General features: G+C 38.9%; 1 protein-coding gene and 1 long non-coding RNA gene across 2 annotated transcripts; both read right to left on the minus strand.

Annotated features, from left to right (window-relative positions):
• LOC148722695 (uncharacterized) lies at window positions 1-2998 on the minus strand. Its single transcript, XM_088737113.1, has 4 exons — window positions 2671-2998; window positions 2127-2403; window positions 1769-1897; window positions 1-776 (listed from the first exon to the last, which is right to left on the minus strand). Exons 1-4 carry the CDS (start codon window positions 2833-2835, stop codon window positions 487-489), a joined length of 861 nt encoding a protein of 286 aa, XP_088593239.1. The 5' UTR covers window positions 2836-2998; the 3' UTR covers window positions 1-486.
• A 7028-nt stretch (window positions 2999-10026) lies between these two features.
• LOC148722696 (uncharacterized) lies at window positions 10027-21276 on the minus strand. The gene is made up of 9 exons (XR_015992832.1): window positions 21097-21276; window positions 20414-20549; window positions 19902-20053; window positions 19512-19613; window positions 16174-16249; window positions 13021-13113; window positions 11380-11452; window positions 11161-11274; window positions 10027-11047 (listed from the first exon to the last, which is right to left on the minus strand). It is a non-coding gene; the product is annotated as an uncharacterized LOC148722696 (long non-coding RNA).
• Between the last annotated feature and the right edge of the window lie 714 nt (window positions 21277-21990).

Consider the following 21990-nt stretch of genomic DNA (forward strand, 5'->3'; position numbering starts at 1 on the left):
GCTGTGCTATTCTCAAGTGAAAAACTGTCACTTTATTTCTGCGCTAACTTGCAATTGACTTAATAGTTATAGTTATATTTGACAGCTCGCGGACGCAATCGTCTGGGAATTATGGTTCTTGTGGAGTCTTGCTCTGTTTTTGCTTCACGACATCCCAAAGGTATCCAAAGATTAAATATAAAGTGAGCTACACCAAAACCTCTTTGTGGCAGAAAAAACGTCTGATTTCAAACTGGAGAATTTTATTGAGTGCTGATGAAAGGTCAAATTAAGGACATCGAGGGCCATTCGGCTGTCTTTCTATACTACTGCGCTTACAAGAAATAGTGCCGTTACAAGCGAGACTCGCTGCCTCGATCACATAACTCGGACATAACGCAAAAGCTCTAGCTATACATAATACATGGCATCTACTCATAGATATAGATAAATACAAAAAATAGCTCTGTCCTGCCATTTTTAAGGCATTTCTCTGCAATATTTATATTAATGCTTAAATTTAGCTCCGTTACGCGTCTGTTCCTTAACACTCATCCGGGATATAACTGGAATACATCGTAAATGCGCAGTACATTTAAAGCTTCCATCACAGAGCACTCTCTTACAGACTAAGCCTGTTTTTGTTCGAGCACCACAGCGCCTGCGTGTAGTGGTTATCTTACTACTCGGGGTCGAGGCTGCATCTGGGAATGCAAGGTTTAACTGACGTCTGGTATTTCCCACATGTCCCTTGGGTTTCAAAGTTACAGCTGAGTCATCCAGGCTCTCGATACTATCTGAAATAGGGAAAAGGGAAAGGTTTATTAACTATGGAAGTTATCAACAGAAAGGGCCTTGAAGCGTTTTTCGATCAAACTCGAAGGTGCGCTATAAAAGGAGAGGTCCCTTAGGTGCCTGGTAGACAAACAAATGGAGCTAACGAGATGTTTACTTCCACCAGCATGGTGGCAATGATGTAAAATGCGAGCCACCTTCTTCCATTTCAAATTTACTGCCACGAATAAAGACAGTTTCCATTGGAGAAAAGAAATACAAATCTCAAAAATTCTTGTATTGTGATGAGAACATGAAACAATTTTGAGGAATGCGCCCGCTCTTCACTGCTTTGGATCAGCTATAGCTCAAGCTGACTTGACTATTGAAGTTCTACATCACACGACGGTTGTTTGACAAATGGTCCAGAGGTACCCAAGGCACCTCTCCTTTTATAGCCCGCCATCGTGTTCAAGTGCCGTAAGCCAAAGCCAAAGTTATCACATCAACCAATCAGAAGAAAGAAAAATACCCTTAGAGCCAATGAGAACTGAAAATAACGTGCAGGAAACGCAGGCGACCAAGTCGTGATTGGTTCTAGTTTTGCATCTGATTGGTTGAGAGAAAGTAGCAAGTTTTTTGGACCAATGACAGAGCGAAGTGGACCAAACCAATGCAATCCAGGATTACCTTCGACAGGATTGACCTACTTGGTCGACTCACCTGCGTTGCCTCGCCATGTTCTGGGACGTTAGGATGAAGCGCTTTTCTGTTGAATTCTATTCTTCCTTGCGTAAAGCGTTGAATTCAGAATGAAGAAGGCAACTCCATTAGAGATTGGGGGTGTTCGAAAACCTTTCACAGTGATACGAGTTTTAGCCTCGAAGTATGAGAACAATTTAAAATGTTTAAGGAAAAAAATTGAAGCCTAATTTCGGAACGAAAACATGCATATATTTATGTAGATACGTATGTAGATACATAATTCCAAAAAAAAAAACAAACAAACACCTACCTATTGTATCCAGCATGTTCTCTGTATCATTTGGAGTTTCTTGTCGACAAGGAGAGCTCGCCCAATTTAAGTAATTTTCAGCGTTCGATGAGAAAAATTTCTTTTTCAGGTAAATGTATAACCATTTCCCTATAGGATCATAGGAACTATTATAAGCCATTGATAAGTGTGCAAAATACCACGTCAGTGAACTGGTCGCGTTTCATCGTAAATGGAGACAATTTGAAGGAAAACATACGAATTTCACATTTGCGAGTTATCTTGAGGATTTTGATCAAAGCAAGGCTTGCTTTGTTTTGTTTTGTTGTGGCAGTGATACGATTGGCACGTAAATGAAAATGTAAATACCATTACATACCTAGCAGAGCTTCAGCGATGATACAAGAAAGTGTACCGCACGTAAAACTGGAGTCAAAACTGATCTCCATCCATGCAATGATCGGTACAAAAACCAGGAGAAAAAGCCAAGTAAACAGAGGGGTATTCAGGAAGAAGATACACAGAGTTGCTAGGAGGAAATACCCAGCATGCATCAAGCAGGTGGTGACTAACGCTGGTTTGTCTCCTGTCCCTCCCAGATGTCGCGTCAACCAACCGAGTCTGTTGTCGACCTTATCTTGCATGTGATCGGTTACCTGTTAAAATAAATTACACGATAATAGTTGCTTCAGAAGCTTTTCAAGAAGCAATCATTTCACGCAAATCGTTGAGGTTCTATTCAAAAAATTAATTTGGAAATATAAAAGTAACATCCTAAATTTAATATTAAAAGCCGATCTTTTAACAATATAGTTTATATGCGAGGGGTTCTAAGCACAAAAGACTCAATTAAAAGACAAGTGATCACGCGCAGTTCTAATTTACTCACACACTTGCAATAAGTCAAACCAGATTTTTCTTACCTCTATTAAGTATCCAATCGTATCGGTGATAGTCTTCAGATTTTCCATGGTCTCATTGTAATGTTGAGTGGTCTCACTGTGGTACGATTTCATTTGAAGTGTGCTGTGGTCTACAACCGAATTCAAACAAACTTTCTCAGAAGGTAAAACAATAACGATTGGCATCTGATTTGATTCAAAATGTCGTGAACCAGCGGAGGTAGAAGGACCAGTGCTCAGTGATTGGCGCAGAAGGTTCGTGCCACCTCCTCAGCCAATCAGATGCAAAACTAAGAACAATCCAGAAAGCTCTGTCGCGCTTTCCCACGCTTTAGCACCCGATAGTTTCCTTTATAACGATTAGCCGTTGTGATGACTATCCCCTAGGTTATACTACATTACAATCGGTGGAATACAGCTCTGTTCAGCTGCACCAATCAAATTTTATTCGGTGGTTGTCAGTTGAGCTCATAATCAAAAATTAACCCCTTAACTCCTTGAGTGACCGGCATCTAATTTCTCCGAATTACACATTAAGGTCACAAGAATAAAGGAAACAATCGCCACCTCAAGAAACTCCTGATTGTCAAACAAATTCTCCTTGCCAGCACTACAAGAAACGTATAGAACAGTATGGAGAGTATGAATACCAATGTAGAAGTGTAAAGGGTTAATCATTCACAAGACAATATAAACTGTTAGTATTCTCTTTCGAGATACCTTATTCATGTGGTCATTAATTTTCTCCATGTAGTCAGAGTCTTAGTTACCTATCTTATTCCACACTTCTTCTGCCTTACTGCGAATCTTGTTCAAGTCCTCTACAATTCTGCGGTGTCTCTTTTCATGGTCCAAATCATGCTTCTGAATTTCTATTGTAGCATTCTCTGTTGATTAAGAACGGAAGATACTAACTTTTATGTTATTGTGCAATGAAAAGCATCTCTAACTCTTTATACTCTAATTTAAATTTCACCTCAATATTTTATTTGCATCTAATTTCCCAGCTGAGAACAAAACTGCCCGAGACACTAATAAATGTGTATGCATTTTTATCTATTTCAATGACGATTTGATTTGGATCGATCGACCACACTAGAAGAAAACATTGCTACGTGAGAATACGTTACCAGGACAAGGTAGAAAATCGCAACGTTTCGTGGAAGGAATATCCTTGTTGCATGTAATTCACAAGAATTTTTAATTTCAAATGACAATCAAAGTGGTTGTCAAAATAAATCATAAATTTATAACTTCCAGAAGAATAAGCATGGAATGTAAACTGCTACCATTTGTAATTTTTTACTTACAATCATGTGATTATTATACGAAAAATTACTGAACCAGAGTAAAGAATCTCAAACTAAATATAAACCACTAGTTGACAGAATTATAGTCATACACCAGCTAGGTTATTCATCCTTGTAAAGGGATTGTTGTTGTCACTGTCAACTTATTATTGTTTTAATCTTCAATATGATTCAAAAGAAAAGTTGCTCTATCAATTTCTTGAAGAACATGTCCTAGGTGTATAGCCTCTATGACGAACATTTAGGTACAGGGAAATCTGTAACAAGATTTTTGACAAAGAGATAGAGTAATCTTCAGTATGATTCAAAGGAAAGGCTACTATACCTATTCCGTGGTGAATTTGTGTTTGTCATGAAGCTGCCATATAATGTTTATTTTGGTATTGGTAAACCTGCATGAAGATTTTTATTGCATAGTTAAAATTTCAGCATATTAAGTTAACATGTAGCTGTGCCATTTCTTGAAGAATTGATGTTAGGTATGAAGTCATGTCACTTTGCTGTACATTTGATCTACATCAAATGAAGTGAGGTGTAACCTAAGTCTTAACATGTTTCTGTGCAGGTATTTTAAGTTCAAAATAATGTAAAACATTTTAAAAGAAAGCGCAATTTAGGTTTATCATGCCAGATTAAAAGTTGTTGTTGAGTTTGTAGTATGGCCTGGCTAACCTGTGTTACATGCAAAAAATATTACTAGAAAGAACCACTTCCTGAAGTTAGGATCCTTGTCTCAAGGACATGGGGATGCTGTATTATTTAACAATCTCTGGGGAGTAAGTGCTCTCTTTTGAGATCTTTAATTAATCATTTTGAAAAAAATAGGTCTTACTATGAGAAACTTCAGTCACCTTAAAGTTAGGACTCTGCTATCAGTTTTAGGCAGTATTTGTCACTCACTGTCAGTGCACATTCCTTGTTTTGAGAACTGATAATTACACTCATTTTGAGTGATATCAATCGCCATCTTTAGAACTTCCTGTTCCTCACTCCAAGACGCATTTTAAGAAAAAAATCCTTAAGGGGTGTTACGAAAACGAAGACCATCGAAAACGAAGAACTAAAACCTAAGACCCGAAAAACGAAGTAGTACGAAAACGAAGACCCTGTAAACAGAAAACCTTAGAAATTACAAGTTAACCGCACATTAAACAGTAACAACGCTTAGTAATATAATACATTACACTTCACGCGTTTCTTCCCATTATTATACTGCCCGTATTATTATACGGCCCATCTTCGCTGTTCTGCTTCGCTATGCGAGCCAATTTGGTTCTTGATATTCTCGAGGGTTTCCCCGGGTAAACTTACCACACATATTATTATTCTGGAACAGCAGGCAGAATTCCGTCGCCAGCCGCCTTAGATTTATAGTTATCATTGCGTGACAGAATAACAGAGAAAGCGTTCTGTACAGGAAAAAATGACTCGGGTTCTGACAATAAATAATCGATTTCCACTGTATTTCGTTGCTAAAATAGATTCTGACGGTCGTTAAGCTTTCTCTGCTGGAAAATTGTAGTTAAAAAATAAGCAATTCTTTTGGCTAATGCAGGGTCATTTGTTTTCGTAGTGCGAAAACGAAGACCCTTTATTAAAATAATTTGGATATATCAACAAGGTTGAAATCGTAAATTGGCCACCGTAACGATTACAAAAGTTGACGTTTCGAGCGTTAGCCCTTCGTCGGAGCGAATAGAGGAATTGTGGGTTGTGTGTGCTTTTAAAGGCAGAAAATGGAGCTACGTTATTGGTGGGAACATGGCAACGAGAAAAACGCGAATAAATTAGTGGAATGAAAAGCGTTCGTTGATCCCTGTGGAATTTAGACTGCCTGTTTGAAAGATGAGCTTTTGTTCAAGAGTTCTACGGCTTTCCGTGCTACCTAAGTGTAAGGAAAGACCGCAGATTGCCATATGTTGCTTAAAATGATTAGGTAAATTAAAATGAACTCTACGGTCGCTACATCGACGACTACATCGGCGCTACCTCCTCTACCAGAGAGGAGCTCACTCAATTCTTAAGAGCAGTCAATTCTTTTCACCCGGCCTTGAAATATATCTGGGAAATTTCTGATAATTCTTTATCCTTTTTAGACATCAAAGTTTCAATTGAAGGCAACGGTTTATGCACTAGTGTGTATTACAAACCTACAGACTCGCATAATTACTTGTTATATTCGTCTTCGCATCCATCTCACGTTAAGAATTCCATTCCTTTCTGTCAGTTTCTAAGACCTCGTCGTTTATGTAGCGATGACTCTGATTTCCACCACAAATCAGAGTCAATGTGCCAGTTTTTCGATAAACGTGGTTACCCTTTTTCTGTCGTTCAAGCGGATTACCACCGCGCCCAACTTATTGATCGACATTCAGCACTACAAACGTCGTATAAGGAAGATTCCGACCGCATTCCATTCACTCTCACGTTTCACCATCACAACCACTCAGTTAAATCCATCATTCTTAAAAACTCCGCTCGTTACATTCAAACGCGACAAAAACATAGGCAATTTTTTGGTCAGAAGTTCTTTTCAGACTAATGACCAACCAGGCACTTTTTAAATGCGCTCGTGCTCGATGCAAAACGTGTCCTTTCATTCACAACACTGATAAAATATCGGGACCTAAACGATCCATTAAGATCACCGTCACTTCACGTGCACCTCCGCCAATGTAATCTATTGCATAACATGCACTTATCGCAAAAAGATATACACTCGGCGAAACAGGCAGAAGACTAGGTGACCGATTCCGAGAACACCTTCAAGACGTGGAAAAGAATGACAAGGAATCATCGTAACCAGTCGCTAGACATTTTAATTTACCTAATCATTGTAATCGTTACGGTGGTCAATTTACCATTTCAACTTGGTTGATATATCCAAATTATTTCGTTACTCCCACCGACGCAGCCCCAAACAGTTTCTTTCGAAACTATCAGCCTTTATTCCTTTATTGAAAGCAGACAATCCTTTGAAAGTACGATTGTAGAAGTACCCCGAGCACTAGTAATTGTTATTTCAGCTTTTGATATGTTAAGACAGGTCGCGCGTGGTTTTTCTTGGTCTTTTTTCAACCACCACTACTTTCGGCTCTTGGATTCGTTTTTCTATGCATTGAGTCCAAGTTTGGAACAGACATCCCTGTCGAAGGAGCTATCGGAATATTTTAGGGCCTCAATAAGGTTAAGCAGGCTTTATTCGGGCGCGTACTCTTTTTTGGCCTAGCGCGCACTGCCTGACGGACTTGTACAGTGAACGAGACACGATCTTGCGAATAACTGTTTTATCTTGTTTTGCATTTTTGATTGGAATACCTGTACCAGGGTCTATCAAGAATGGAAATGATCGAAATCAACACAGTCCAGTTGTGTTATTAACACTTTATTATTAGAAAATTCTACAATCACCTTCCTCACTTTCAAATGTATAAGAAATGGCCGTCTACCGCCCCCAAGTTAAAACTACAGCATTTTTTTTAACGACAACGGTATAACACTTCCTATCTCCTGAACTTTGGTATTCGGTTGTGTAAACATCTCCAAAGGAACCTTTTCCTATTCTCTGTTTTACCGGCAATTCACTACATTTGAAGCGTAGAATCTCTTCTGCAATTTCGCTGCCAGGTGACCCTCTTCGTAATAGCTGAGGAAGCTTAAACTTTCGAAAAACCGACATAGTTGAGTTTTTTACCGCTCCATCTCAACATGTGGCTTAAGTCTCGCGCAAAAATGTTTCCCTCGGCCGCTCGTGCGATAGTCGGCCTTCGACCTCAATTGTTCAAAGGAAGCTATTGTTTTGTCACACCACCAACAAGATCGTGTTCTCTCATTGTACACGTCCCTCACGCAATGTGCGCTAGGCCGAAAAAGAGAGTACACGCCCGAATAAAGCCTGCTTAACCTTATTGAGGCCTTAAAATATACCGATCGCTCCTTCAACAGGGATGTCTGTTCCAAACTTGGACTCAATGCATAGAGAAACAAATCCAAGAGCCGAAAGCAGTGGTGGCTGAAGAAAGACCAAGAAAAACCACGCGCGACCTGTCTTAACATATCAAAAGCTGAAATAACAATTACTTGTCCTAAACAGAAACATCAAGTGTACTTGTCCTAAACAGAAACATCAAGCATATTTGAGGCAACTGTATACTGACGACATAGAACAGTAATGTACATATGTGTTGAACACCAACGACCTTACTTGTAGTTAATTATACTTATTTTATTAGTTCAATGTTATTTCTTGCTCAAACTAAAGTCTTGTTGAATAACCCTCAGACAATTTTCATACACTGAGGCCAAAAAAAGGAGGCTGAAAGCAAACACACATAATTGATGTCAATTATGGGAAATTAGAACTCACATGACCAAGTTGTGATTGGTTTAGGTTTTGCATCTGATTGGTTGAATAGGTGGTGTGAGTTTATTAAACCAATCACAAGAGTGTACGTAGTGGAGCAAAATCAAAGCAATTCCAGATTTACTTTCGATACTCAATTGTAAGCTGCTTTAAAATAGTTTGTACTTATCACTGCAAAGTTTTATGAGGAGCTGCACTGTGAAGTGCATATGAAGCTAGATATTGCTCCTGGTGGTTTGTTTAAATTAATTACAAACAAGACTACAACAGCCTTTTGCGTGATGTCACAAAAAAGGTTATGGCAGTTTGTGCACAAACTTGATTTAAGATGCTAAGAACTCATCCAGTTGGTGTATTGTCAGTATATCACAGTATATTCTGTTGAAATTTAACTGCGGAGTTTACTCTATCATTCTTTCAAATAAGCAAAGACCACCCAAAAGTATAGCATGATCTACTAGCCTATAAGTCTATTTGAAACCCAAGTAAGACATTCCTTGCAGTTTTCATATTTTCGCTTGGTTCTGTTGATCAGTCAACTTCTTAAGTTATTTTCAAAAAGAGAGTCATGACTTGATTACTGTAGAAAAAGAAGGTATTTGGCATCAGTGTAAATAAATCAAGGTTTAATGTAACTTTGAACCAATAATTTGTAAATGTCTATAATTTTTTGAAGCCCCATAATTTTTGGTCGACTTTTCCTTTTGATCAGCAGGGATTTGCTAAAGCAAAGGCATAGAAAAAACCAGGAAAGATTTATTACTCGACGTTTCGGGGTCATCGTGACTCCATTATCAAGAGACTAGTTTAAAAACATGCAAATAAGGAAAGGTACAAGAATAGCATAAATTAGACTGAACGGCTTAAACAAACACCTTGGCGCGGATGGAATCCGTTTGCACGTTCAGTGTTGGCTTACGCATGCGAATATACAACATTTCATTAATGAAATTTGATTGCCTTGTTAATGAAATGTTGTATATTCGCATGCGTAAGCCAACACTGAACGTGCAAACGGATTCCATCCGCGCCAAGGTGTTTGTTTAAGCCGTTCAGTCTAATTTATGCTATTCTTGTACCTTTCCTTATTTGCATGTTTTTAAACTAGTCTCTTGATAATGGAGTCACGATGACCCCGAAACGTCGAGTAATAAATCTTTCCTGGTTTTTTCTATGACTTTTCCTTTATTTCATTTAAATTGTTGTTTAGAGCACTTTTAATGAGAGTTTTAGAGCTATTGAGTGATAGTTTTGTTATTTAAATAGCATTATAATTGTAGAAAGATAGGCAAGAATTTGAAGTTTAATTGCAAATAAAACAATTGTCAATCTACTTTCATGTGTTGAATTTTTTTTAACTACATGTATCTGTGCATACAATTTATTTAATTTGGACTAACTGGCATTTCGTGTGAATGTATCTCGAAGTTTTAAGGGTATAAGCTGAAAATTTAATCATTAGTATCAATCTAATTAAAATATGTTAGGTTTTCAAGACAAGGTCACAAAAATATAGTTTGGGGAGGGCAGAATTTTGTGAAAGCAAGTGTACCACAAAATTTGAAATGCGCGTATGCCCCAGGTAATTAAAATAATTAAAGATGACATTTGCTCCAATTTCAGATGTTAATGTTAAATGCAGTTGTAGAACAATGTTTTCAATTACTATTTTTCTTTTTACACCATTATAAGTGATTTCAGAGCAAGGTTTTTAATATTCAATACGCCCAATTTTCAATCCGTTGTGTTTACAAAGTTGTCATACTACAGATAAAATAGAAACAGTGTTTTCAAATTTCTAACTTCCTTTTCATTTATTGTACAATTTTGTCACGTTTTTGCAGCCATTTTAAAAAAAAAATTCATAATATATTAAATTAATAATATATTAAACAGCAGATTGATTGATTCATTGACTGTCTCGATTCCGTACACATAACTTTCAACTTTGATAGTGGAAAACCGATTGATCAGCTTTGCTCTTATGTTTCCCTTAAATATAAAACAAAGCTGATATCCCCAATCTGAGCAGTCGATACAGTTGATTCATACAAAAAAATTGAAGCTAACTTTACGTCAGGCGTAAATTTACCTTAAAGCCGCCTACACTCTATATTTACGCGTGTACGTAAAGCCGGCGTAAATCTCTACACTACTCCATCTTTAGGCTGTACGTAAAGGTCTCTTAAAGAAGTCTCACTACTCTAGCTTTACGTCAGTGCGTAAAGGCCGCGTTTTTACATTTCGTAAAGCACGCCTTTACGAAATGAAAATATGGCGTAAAGCTGTGTAAAGTAGAACTTTACGGCAGCTTTACACTAACCTTACGCCAACTAAAGGCAGCGTAGATCTTTATTTTACACCAACTTTATGCTGTTAATCACCAAAGCCACCGCCATCTCATGTAGTGTACATATGAATTTTTCTTCACGAAAAAAGAATGTAAAATATAGCTGAATATACTTTTCTCTATATATATATATATATTTATATATAACTCATATAAAAACAATATATACTCATATAAAAACAATCTTTTGGTATAGCTTATACTGAAACGCAGTTATATCTTTTAAAACACTCTTGTGGAATTCATAAAATTAATTCATAAACTATACTGTTTTGGAATAGTATATTTTATGACTCCAGGCGCTGTTTTTTGAAAGGACGGATAACACTATTCTACTCTTGTGGAGTCTTCCTCTGTTTTTGCTTCACGACATCCCTAAAGGTATCAAAAGATTAAATATAAAGTGAGCTACACCTTAAACTCTTTGTGACAGAAAAAAACGTGTGATTTCAAACTGGATGGATTGTGCCTCACGGGGATCATTGTACCTGTTTTGCCGGAGACAAATATGCTGGCACCGCACGTTTCTTAAACAGCTTTTTTTCTCTTTTCCGCGGAGGATTGAGTTACCGTTGGCGATGTGCCCTTTTCATTGTCCTCACCTGAGAAAGAGATATACACTTCAAAGCTCGATAAGAGTCACGCCTGTACGAATTAGGAAATGTCTATGGCTCGAGATTGCATCACAACTTCACAAAACTTTATACCTGCAACGTTATCTTGCAAGTCTTGGAGAAGTTTTCTCTTTTTTGATTCTACTTTGAGTGACTCTGTCTCGACCTGCGAAGAGATTTCAATTCAGCATTTAATGGGCACTCGAACAAAGCAACTTAGCCTGCATAGCGGCCCTAGAGGGAGGGGGAAAGGGATGGGGAGCCGGGCGGAGAGAGGCTTGGGGAAAGGGAAGAAAGAGCCTGCCAGCGACCCCGTGGTTTCTTCCAAACTCCCACCGATTAATTATGCATATCGTGTTCCGAATGTCAATTAACAACTGTCAAAACTATTCAATCACGAAGCGCCATTTTAAGACGTACGCCAGTGAAGCATGGAAAATACTAAAAATAACAGAGCGCTGACCCATGCAAACTGTCAAAACACTGCCGCACGTGAATGAAAATGTCGGACGACAAGGAAAATTTGAAAGAAAAACCTCACAGGGGTAGAAAGCCTAAAATAAATATTCCGTCAATTTGCCGCTTTTTTAGAGATAAGTTAAGAATCAACTTAGGAACTGGGTTCAAAAGCTTTATTAGTATCTTTAAAGCAAGTCAGAGAGAAGAATTCCAATATGTTATCGCGGACCGCCTTCGAGATCTTGGATTTTACTTCGCAAAACAGCCAAATCTCTCCCAAATTGTTTGCCTTACCTGTGCCCGAAAAGTGAACACTTCTTGCAAGTTTTATGAACTCTTGGAAAAAGCTTCATGTCCATCTTCGGTTGAGAACTCGAGCTATAATTCAATATGTTGGTCGTAAGTGTTATTTAGTACACAGAACACAAAGTTACTTCGCGAGCGGCTCGGAATTCCTCTCGTGTTGATCGTATCATGCACATCAAAGTATTCGAATTTTAGTTTTTCTTACCTCAAGCCAGTCCAAGTTTGAATCGTGTGTGATTCATCAACTATCAGAGCAACTGATCTGGACACAAATCCCTTATCTTTATCTTTAAGGAAGTTTGTGAAACGTTCATCGATTGCACTCTCGGCCGAAGCGTATACCAGATCAACTTGTCATAATGAATCCAAATTACCGAGAACTTCGGTTAGATTACAACCAGTTAAACCAACAGATTCAAGTTGGAATATTTGATCCTGTATGATGCTTGTAAGTGGAGTTATAACCAACACTACGGGCCGTTTATCATCGTTGGCCTCGAAGCGTGTAAGCAACACTAGAGCTTGGAAAATTAAACTTTTTCCAAACCCAGTTAGCAAAATAGCTACAAGATCCTTCTTTTTGACGTAGAGCTGTTCCAAAGCTTGGCGCTGATCGTTTATCAGATCGATTCCGCGTTGTTCTAGGATGCCCGTTTCTTATCACTTTAACGGCTGAGTGACAGTTATTTGATCTCGACCAATGAGAATTCTTCGTCCATGAGAGATCGGATATTTCGAAGAATCCACGTGGTCGCTTGCAGGCGCTTCCTATCCTCTCCCCAAGCCTCGCTCCGCTCGCCCTCCTATCCCTTCCCCAAGCCTCTCTCCGCTCGGCTCCCAACCCCCTCTCTCTAGGGCCACTACGCAGGCTAAAGCAACTCAGAATTCACAACTCCAATATCCATTGACTACTTCTTCATTGAACAAACTGACGCGTGTTAATCAGGTAATAGAATCAGATAACCTTACCGCTGACGACTGTTTTGCGGGTAAAATCGTCCACTTTCTTGCGGATGTCGTCCGTTTGTTTTTGCCGATTATCTTGTGCTCGGGCGACTTCGCCTACGAAAAAATAAGAGAATTGCCCAACTAACGAATGAGCCTTTAAAAAGCTGTAGGGAAGAGTTGTCAAGTTGATTCCTCAGAAAGAAGTTATCGAATAAGTTTTTTAAATTTTCTTTAAATGTTTCCTATCAATGTCTGTTTCGAAGAATTCATTCGAGAAGATAGGTCTCCATGCTTGTTTAGGAGAGATTCTGGGCCAAACTTACTCCATTTATGCCTGTGCTGGCACTTTTCACACGCGTTACTCAATTAGTCTGTGTACAGCCGCCCCCCTACCATTCAAAAGAAGGGGGCCCTTCCCGATTCTCTTTTGTAGGGTAGGGGGGCGGGTGTACACAGACTGCATGTCATTGGTTCACGGTATATTTTGAGGTAGCAGGAAGCAAGGGTTTTTGAGGAAACACTTGAAAAAACTTTTGAAAAAAAACCGGAAAGGTAGAAAGTCTCGAGTGTATGGAACAATTTGATTTATAATTTGTGAAAAATCAAGAAATTTTAAACGACACTGATCTAAAACGTTGCTCGAGTCGTTGCTTTCGAGGTAATCATTTGCTTCTTCGAGTAACGCGCTTTACGCACGCTTTTAGATACCTAAAAGCCCGCGGATAAGCTGCATCCCGAATTTAGCAGCTCAAATTTTTGGAAAGTTTTTAGACAGAAATCAAAAGAAATCCAAAGTTGAGTCTTAAGAGGTCTTCTTCATCCACTGTTCATCGAACATAAACTCGTTATTGACTATGCAACGGAATATACTTCAAAGTGTTACCCACAATGTTAGCACTTTAATGTAATGAACACTGTTTCTACCTACTTTGACATATGATTGGTCTTTTTCTGGTCTTTATTGACAGGAATTTCTTCATTCAACGCACTGTTTCCATAGATTTTTACATTAAAACAAGAACGTGGGCAAAACATTCCAAGCTTAGTAACCAGGCATTAGATTGGACTTGAAAGTGGACATTCGCGACACCTTTCTCAAATGTTCCCGTAGATAAGCCGCAACCCAAATTTCTAGCGACGATTTTAAGAAAAAAGAGTGAGATTTATCCTCGGGCTCTTACGGTATATCCTTTTTTTCCTTCGATTAATTTTTTTGAAGTTCTCCAATTTAAAGGGGATAATTTGTGCACCAAAACTACGCAATGATAAAAAAAAGGTCACCGTGCTCGTTCAAGAGCTTAAGGCTATCCAACCTCTTTCCCCGGTCTATTAAATGAAAAAGAATACCATGTTCTTAGAATATGCGAGAGCTGATTCGCCTGAGTACGTGATTTTTATGCGCAGTACAGGTTGCGCAGTGCAATACTGAGGAATACCTCAGGCAGCATGAATTGGCTTAACCACAAGACATTACGCGGTTAGTCCGCTATTTTTGCCGGCGGACCCTAGCGAGGCAGCAGCCTATTCTTTACAATAACGAGAAAAAGCCAAAATTTGTGGGATTTAGGATCGGAGACATATATCCGGGTGTTTGTGACGACATCACGTAAAATGGACATGGAAATATCGATCGATTTCAAACAATAGCTGTGTACAACCGTCCCGCTCTGCTTGAAATCAAGGACACGGTAAACGAGGGGAGTTTTTAAAATAGATGTCTTAACTCAATAGCTTGTAGAAGTATTCATTAAGATCATGAACGGTTTGGTGATGACTCTCGAGGAAGACAAGAGATTTTCATGTGTTTGGCTGCTCTATTATGTGAGCAGATTTTGCCGAATATTTGCGAATGGAGTTACTTTATGGAGCTCAGGCAAAAATGCTTCCAATCGCAGTAATCGTTCTTTTCTTGACTCAAGAAAAAAGTTTGGGGCTCTGTTGCTGTTTCAAAAAGCCCTTTAAAACAAAACTAGTTGGAAAAATCGTAATTCTCTTTTAAAAAGCCACATCAACCCCTACTATACCGTTTCAGTTTCAAATCGTATTATCAGTATTTCCTTCAAGCTCTGACGCCAGCATCCACTTTAACGTTGAAACTACTAGTCTATGTCATCTAAATTAGTGAAATTTTCATTGTGGTCTCTCATCCGAGTGCATCTGAGCGTTTTAAATATATTGAGGACTTAAATTGTCATGGCAGTGCTCTGGATACCTGTGGTTTATTCCGAATGGTTAATTTAGTGGTTTCTAGCAATTTTCTCGAGAGAGTTCTGTTTATAACAGGGACCGTCGATGGTATCTGGCGTTCCTTCACATGAAGACCTAAATCCACGGAGCAGACGAGAAACTTCAACCAGCCGAATGACAAAAAGGATAGTCCAAGCATTAAGAGTCAACCAATTTAGGGATATTTTGCTTCATTAAAGCGTTGACAAGCTTCGCACGAAGTGCCGAGGTCACAGGAAGCAAATGACCAGTTAGAACTTGAACTATTGATGAGCCTGCTTGACTTCGCCTTTCGCTAGCGATTTTAACCTTCTACTTTCATAGATTAGTTCTGACCAGGAGACATTTTGATGACTTTCCTTTGCGATGTGATTAATTTCGTTGGTTTTGAAAGAGGTGCCATTTCCCTATCAGGAGGTTCTTGAGGCTAGATACAGCCGGGTGACAGTACGTTACAAAAGACTGTTTTACTCTGTGTGCTACTCTCTTTGTTTTTGAATGACCCTTCTCTACCGGAGCAGATAACCTAATCATATATTCCTCCGGAACTTCGACGGGTATCCTCTATTCCTTTGTTTAAGCGTATTTTAAAACTGTACGTGTTTAGTAATCGTGGAGCGCGTGGGATTTTTTATTAGGATGCAGCACGCTACTCTTCTTGCAGCTCCTTTCTTTACGCTTGGTAAAAAAGGGTTGACGGACCAGCACGACTCTTGTCAGGCTACCAGTGTAATATGAACGACTTTCTCCGCACTTGCCCGTATGTAAACAAAAACAAAGGCGTGGTTGACTGAGATCCTTTGAGATGGTGGCTAATAACAAATCAAACGAGGTGACTACTTTGGGATTTTTCAAGTTCGTACGGTAGCGACTGAACTATTTCATTCCTAAGGAGACTTTTTATCCCAAGCTATGAAAGCTAGTCAGTGAGTATAAGTGTGCACTTACATTTCCTCGAAGAGCCCGGAGTAAAGACCTCGTCACTGTCCTCCATTTCTCGTTCTTTCATCCATTCGATTTTGAGCTGAAACAGAGCAAGGAACGCAAGGGGTTACATAATAGACTTTATTACATCGCACGCAGCGCCCATGGGAAAGAATCCTGTGATCTGATTGGCTAACCGAGCGGATAAGATGGGCCGGGATTGCCCGCATTGATCCCACGTATGAAAAATAATAATAATAATAATCATTTGAGAAATACTCTATAGCTAAGCAATATCTTTAATGAGAAAAAACCTTTATTGAATCTAACATGAAAGTGTATAAAAAATAAAAGTCTTGCAAGTTACAATTCTCATTTTAGAGAAAAATACCACTAACCTAAACTCCATAATTATATGGCTATGAATAATAAAATTATGTGCTGTTTATGTAGTCTATATCTTACTTTAAGTCTCTTGACAAAGGAAATGCAAAGTCTTCAAAAGTTCAACGCAAAAAAATTATAAAAAAATTTACTAAAAAGTTTTACTATAATTTACTATAATAATAATAATAAAAATAATAATAATAATTTGAACATATCAACAGAGTTGAAATGGTAAATTGGCCAACGTCACGGTTATAAAAGCTGACATTTCGAGTGTTAGCCCTTCATCGGAGCGAATAGAGGAATTGTGGATTGTGTGTGCTTTCAAAGCACACACCGCCTCCAGGTTAGCTCAATTGGTAGAGCGCCGGAATGTTGTGCGGGAGGTCGTGAGTTCAAACCCGGCCGGACCAACACTCAGGGTCTTTAATTAACTGACAAGAAAGTGCTGGCTTTGTAATAATATCTGCAAATGGTTAGACTTTCTAGTCTTCTCGGATAAGGACGATAAATGGAGGTCCCGTCTCCTGCAGGGTTGGGGTAGGAGAGGTTAATTTCCCACACACAAGATTACTGTGTGATGGATGTCCTCCCCGGGGTGGGATGGGTGGGTAATAAAGGGGTTCGGTGTCAGTTGGAGCGAAAGTTCTGTTCCTTTCTCCTGCCATTCCTGTGGCGAATGAATTAAACTTCAACTAAACTTAAACAAAGGCAGAAAGTGGAGCTACGTGAATGGTGGGAACATGGCAACGAGAAAAACACGAATAAATTAATGGAAAGAGAAGCATTCGTTGATACCTGTGGGATTTAGACTGCCGGTTTGAAAGATGAGCTTTTGTTCAAGAGTTTTGCGGCTTTCCGTGCTACCCAAGTGTAAGGAAAGACCGCAGGTTGCCATATGTTGCTTACAATGACCAACCACGCACTTTTAAATGCGCTCTTGCACGATGCAAAAGGTGCCCTTTCATTCACAACACCGAGAAAATATCGGGACCCAAACGATCCATTAACATTACCAATCACTTCACGTGCACCTCCGCCAATGTAATCTATTGCATAACTCACACTTATTACAAAAAGATTTTCATCGGCGAAACAGGTAGAAGACTAGGTGACCAGTTCCAAGAAAACCTTCATGACGTGGAGAGGAATGACAAGGACACATCGAAAGCAGTCGCTAGACATTTTAATTTACCTAATCATTCTAAGCAACATATTGCAATCTGGGGTCTTTCCTTACACTTAGGTAGCACGGAAAGCTGCAAAACTCTTGAACAAAAGCTTATCTTTCAAACCGGCAGACTAAATAAATGAAAGTCTCTGTTTTCCATAGTTCGTCTTTACACGAGGGAGGCGGAAATCGTTCTTTCTTCTTGTATTATATCTATGGATTTCAGAATTTTTAAAAATATTAAAACTATAATCCACAAGGCCGTGAATGTACTTAAAGGTGGCAATGTATCTGTGGACAAGACGCCGTTGGAGCAGTGTTGGCCAGGTTAGATAGTTTAGAGCGTGGGGGGATGAGGCGCGATTCGGCAAATCAAGGATAACTTTTGCAGCTTTATTTTGTAGTATTTGCAAGTCTTCCATGATAGTGGCATGATTCTTGTCTCCCCAAGTGATGTCGGCATAGTCAAAAAGTAGACTTATTAAGGAATTGTACAATGTAATTCGCATTTCTAATGGTAACAGACGATTGACTCGTTTTAGTAAAACGATTTTTTGCTTTATTTTGGTGATTAATGATTCGATGTGCTCGTACCATATCATGTTCTTGTGGATGACTACACCGAGAAATTTGATTGAATTCGTATTTTCACGTTCTTTGTTATCTATTTCAAGCTTGATACCTTGCCAGGTTTGCAATCTGCGATGGCTACCAAACAATAAAAATTTCGATTTTTTAGTGTTCAGTGCCAGATAAATACTTTCAAACCATTGAGCTAAATTAGCAAGGTCGGCATTTAGATGGTATTGAATACGTTTGTAACTCTTACACAATTTCGGGGACAGAAACGCAAAAAGTGGCAAAAGATAGTCAAAACAAACACAGTTGGCTTTCTTTCCGGGCTCTAGATCTTGAAAAAACAAGTCATTCTTAATTCTTAATGAAGCAAAATCTTTTTTGCAATATAATAAATCCTTTATTAACCAAGCTTGTTCGGTCAAGATGGCTGGATATTAGCCTCAGTCTTTTCTTTCCATTTTTATGTACCTCGACTTCGTCTCGGTCCATAAAAATGCAAAAAAAGAACTCGGCCAATATCCAGCCATCTTGACCTCACGCTTGGTTAATAACGCACATGTATTAGACAACTGGATAAATGACATATACCGTCACCCCGTTGTCTCAGGACAGAGGATACCAAACATGAAAAAGCTGTCCGTTAACTTTTTGTCCTATTCCACATATTTTTCTTTCGACGAAATCAATTTTCACGTCTAAGTAACCAAAAAACGAATTAGACACGCAATGAATGGATTGCTCTTTATCGGAGTCTTGTGTTCGCGCAAAGATTCCTGGGAATCTCCATGCAGTCGAAGAAGACACTTGTCAATGCTTTTGTATCTTTCACTCTGATTACTGCAACTCGCTTCTATTTAATCAACCTAAATATCAACTTGATCGTTTGCAGAAAGTTCAAAACACCTCTCACCACATATTTCCTTTAATACCCTACAATGATTGATTGCCCTGAGGCGATCCCAGCAAACGCAAGGATCCCAAGATTGGCAACGTATTCAGTCAAGTCATCAAGGACTTGATTAGTTGCATAGATTCCAGGTAAAATCCACACCTGTTCCTGCCATTAGAGGCGATGCGTTGAATAAAAAAATCATTTGATTTTATTCCTCGACCTTCCATGAAAGTTTTGGTTGGTATTATTGTTAAATGTCAGAATCAGGGAGGTTCTTATGATTAACTTTTCGTCAACATTAAACCAGGAATGAACTCGCTCGTCAAGATTTACCTGAGCCAATGGGATGTCACTGCTGTTCCTGTTCTTGAAGGATTTCTCCGCTGATCTTGAGGAAGCCGTGGTCGGATTCACCTTGTCTGCTACATCAGGGTTCTAAAGAAACAAAGAAACAAATAAACAAAGAGTTTTAAGGTCTTGCTACCAGCTCCTCAGGTCGAAAATTGTGAAACAGCTTTCGCAATAATAACTGCAAAATGATATCGAACTGATATAATGTCCCTTTTCGTCATACAAGTTAAAAGCAGGAAAAGTAACAAATGAGCGTTAGAATAAAAAAAGAAGACTTAATTTAATTTCCAACACCCACAGCACTACTAGCACTGACGAGTGTGAACAGAGTCAACAGGGATACAAAATGAAACCCATAAAATCTATTCTCACCGAAGAAGAGGGATCTGTTTTTGAAGAGTCGCCTCTTTCAGCAGCGAGTTCTCTTTCCACGTCAAATGCCTGTCCTTCTTCAGCTAAGAGTATATCTTGCTCTTCTCAAACATTTTTGAGGTTAGCAATCAGATCTTTGTCCTTTCTTACATCTGCGGAAAACAAGAACATGATTCCGAAGCACATTTGAGAAGTGCATTACGTTCAACACATGATGTCGCTCTTTTTTCCTCGTGTATAAAAAACCTTTACAGTCCAACTGCACTATAAAAATCATGCAAGTGTACATAGAAGTCTTAATTTGACCTCCCATACTCTTACTCTTTTGAAACAAACAGACTTTACACCCTCTGTGATCGCTTAAGGGAGTTTTTACTGTATGCAGACAGTACAACTCGACATAACTTTTGCGTCAGGCATACCCTAGCCGTCACAAACCTTGCTCAGCAATCACTCAACATCCTCCATATAAAGTAATATTATTGAGAAAATGAAACTGTTTCAGCAGCTACCTGATGAGACTAGACGCAGGATGGAACTCTATTCGTCGTTCAGTGTCTTCACTTTGTCCGCGAATAGCCTGATCTGCTCTCGGAGTTTTCCATTTTTAATTGATGCTTTCCTCATGTTTTTTTCCAGTTTTGCCGACTAAGTCAACAACAAGTTAATGAAAAAAACACTACATTAATTAAGTCTCTCTAAGGCAAAGGGAAAAACTGAGCAGTATCTTTGCCACGTTCACGGAGTAGTTAAGCTGAAAGTAAGCCAACTCCTCAGCAGTAATTCAAAATGTGCTTGGACTTAGCCAAGTTGGCAAGTGAGCAAAAACAATCGATCTTCGGTAAGGGAACCTACAGTGAACCAAACTAGAGGATTTTTTAACAGTGTACCCATTTCTTTCTCAGCCTCTCCAAGCAAAGCCTGTCAGTGACAGGTTGATTAATGTTTTTATTTATTGATAAAAATATTAATGAAGTATTCAAATGACTTAGAACAGCTGCTGAGAAACATTTCTTATCACAACCTTGATATAGTACAAAATCTCTTTAGTTATTTTCTCCCCACTTAGAGGTGTTTTAAATGAGATGCTTCCACCTTTTACGCAGATCTATCGTCATGTTGGGATGTCTTGAAGTTCCCACACAAATTGACGCATATCTTATTTGAGGAGAGAATAAGGGTGATTGAAACTTACTTGTAAACCGTTCATAAGCTCCATTTGATTTTCTGCTTGACTGGCCAGCTGATTGACAGTAAGTTCGTCTGCAATCTGAACTGCTGCTGCCGGGTGGCATAGCGGATCGACCACACCCTGTTGCTTATGATGCGATGACTGTCCCAAGTATTGGCATCCATATCAGCTGTGGAATCACGCAATTCCTAAACCGAAATTGCAAAAAAAAAAGTTGTGACCCTCACTTTAGTTTGCACATCTTTTTGGACGTAACGATCGTGCAAACTAACCTTGCTACTCAGAAGCGATCGATGGATAAACGAAACTAAACATTTACCATGTCGTCTGTGCATTCGTACGTTTTCATTCCTTCGCATTTCGATTGACAGTTTAAGAGAGCCACGCCCAGCTTTGCCAGTTCAACTTCGTTGGTATCGCTACAGGATTGCTTGATATGGTCAATGACCTAGGGATCAAAAATGGTCGCAAGGATTTTTGACATGACTAAATTGTATGACAGTTTTATTATTTTTGGCTCAATTTGGAGCTTAATTAACACTGGCGGAAAATATCTAAACGATTACCGAGTCCTGTTGCCCTCTCACCCTCTTTCACTCCCAGATCTCAATAGTAATTCTCCTAACTGCGCGCCATAGAATTCTTAGAATTTAACTCTGAAGCATTTGGTATTGGATTATCTAATGATCCCCCAAGTTACACTTTATTCTCATTACTAGCTTGTCTGCCCGGTAACGGCTTCCTGGTCTGCTTGATATAGGATTGATACTGACAGAACAATTTTTGTCTTGGTCCTCGGAGTTTAAGGGTTACTTGGCTCAAGGTTCAGGGTTGCGTTTAAAATCATTCTAACAGTATGCTGTCCTTGGAGCAATGAACCTCCTTGCACTCATTTGT

Source organism: Stylophora pistillata, chromosome 10 (genome assembly GCF_964205215.1).
Source record: "Stylophora pistillata chromosome 10, jaStyPist1.2, whole genome shotgun sequence".
Classification (NCBI taxonomy): domain Eukaryota; kingdom Metazoa; phylum Cnidaria; class Anthozoa; order Scleractinia; family Pocilloporidae; genus Stylophora; species Stylophora pistillata.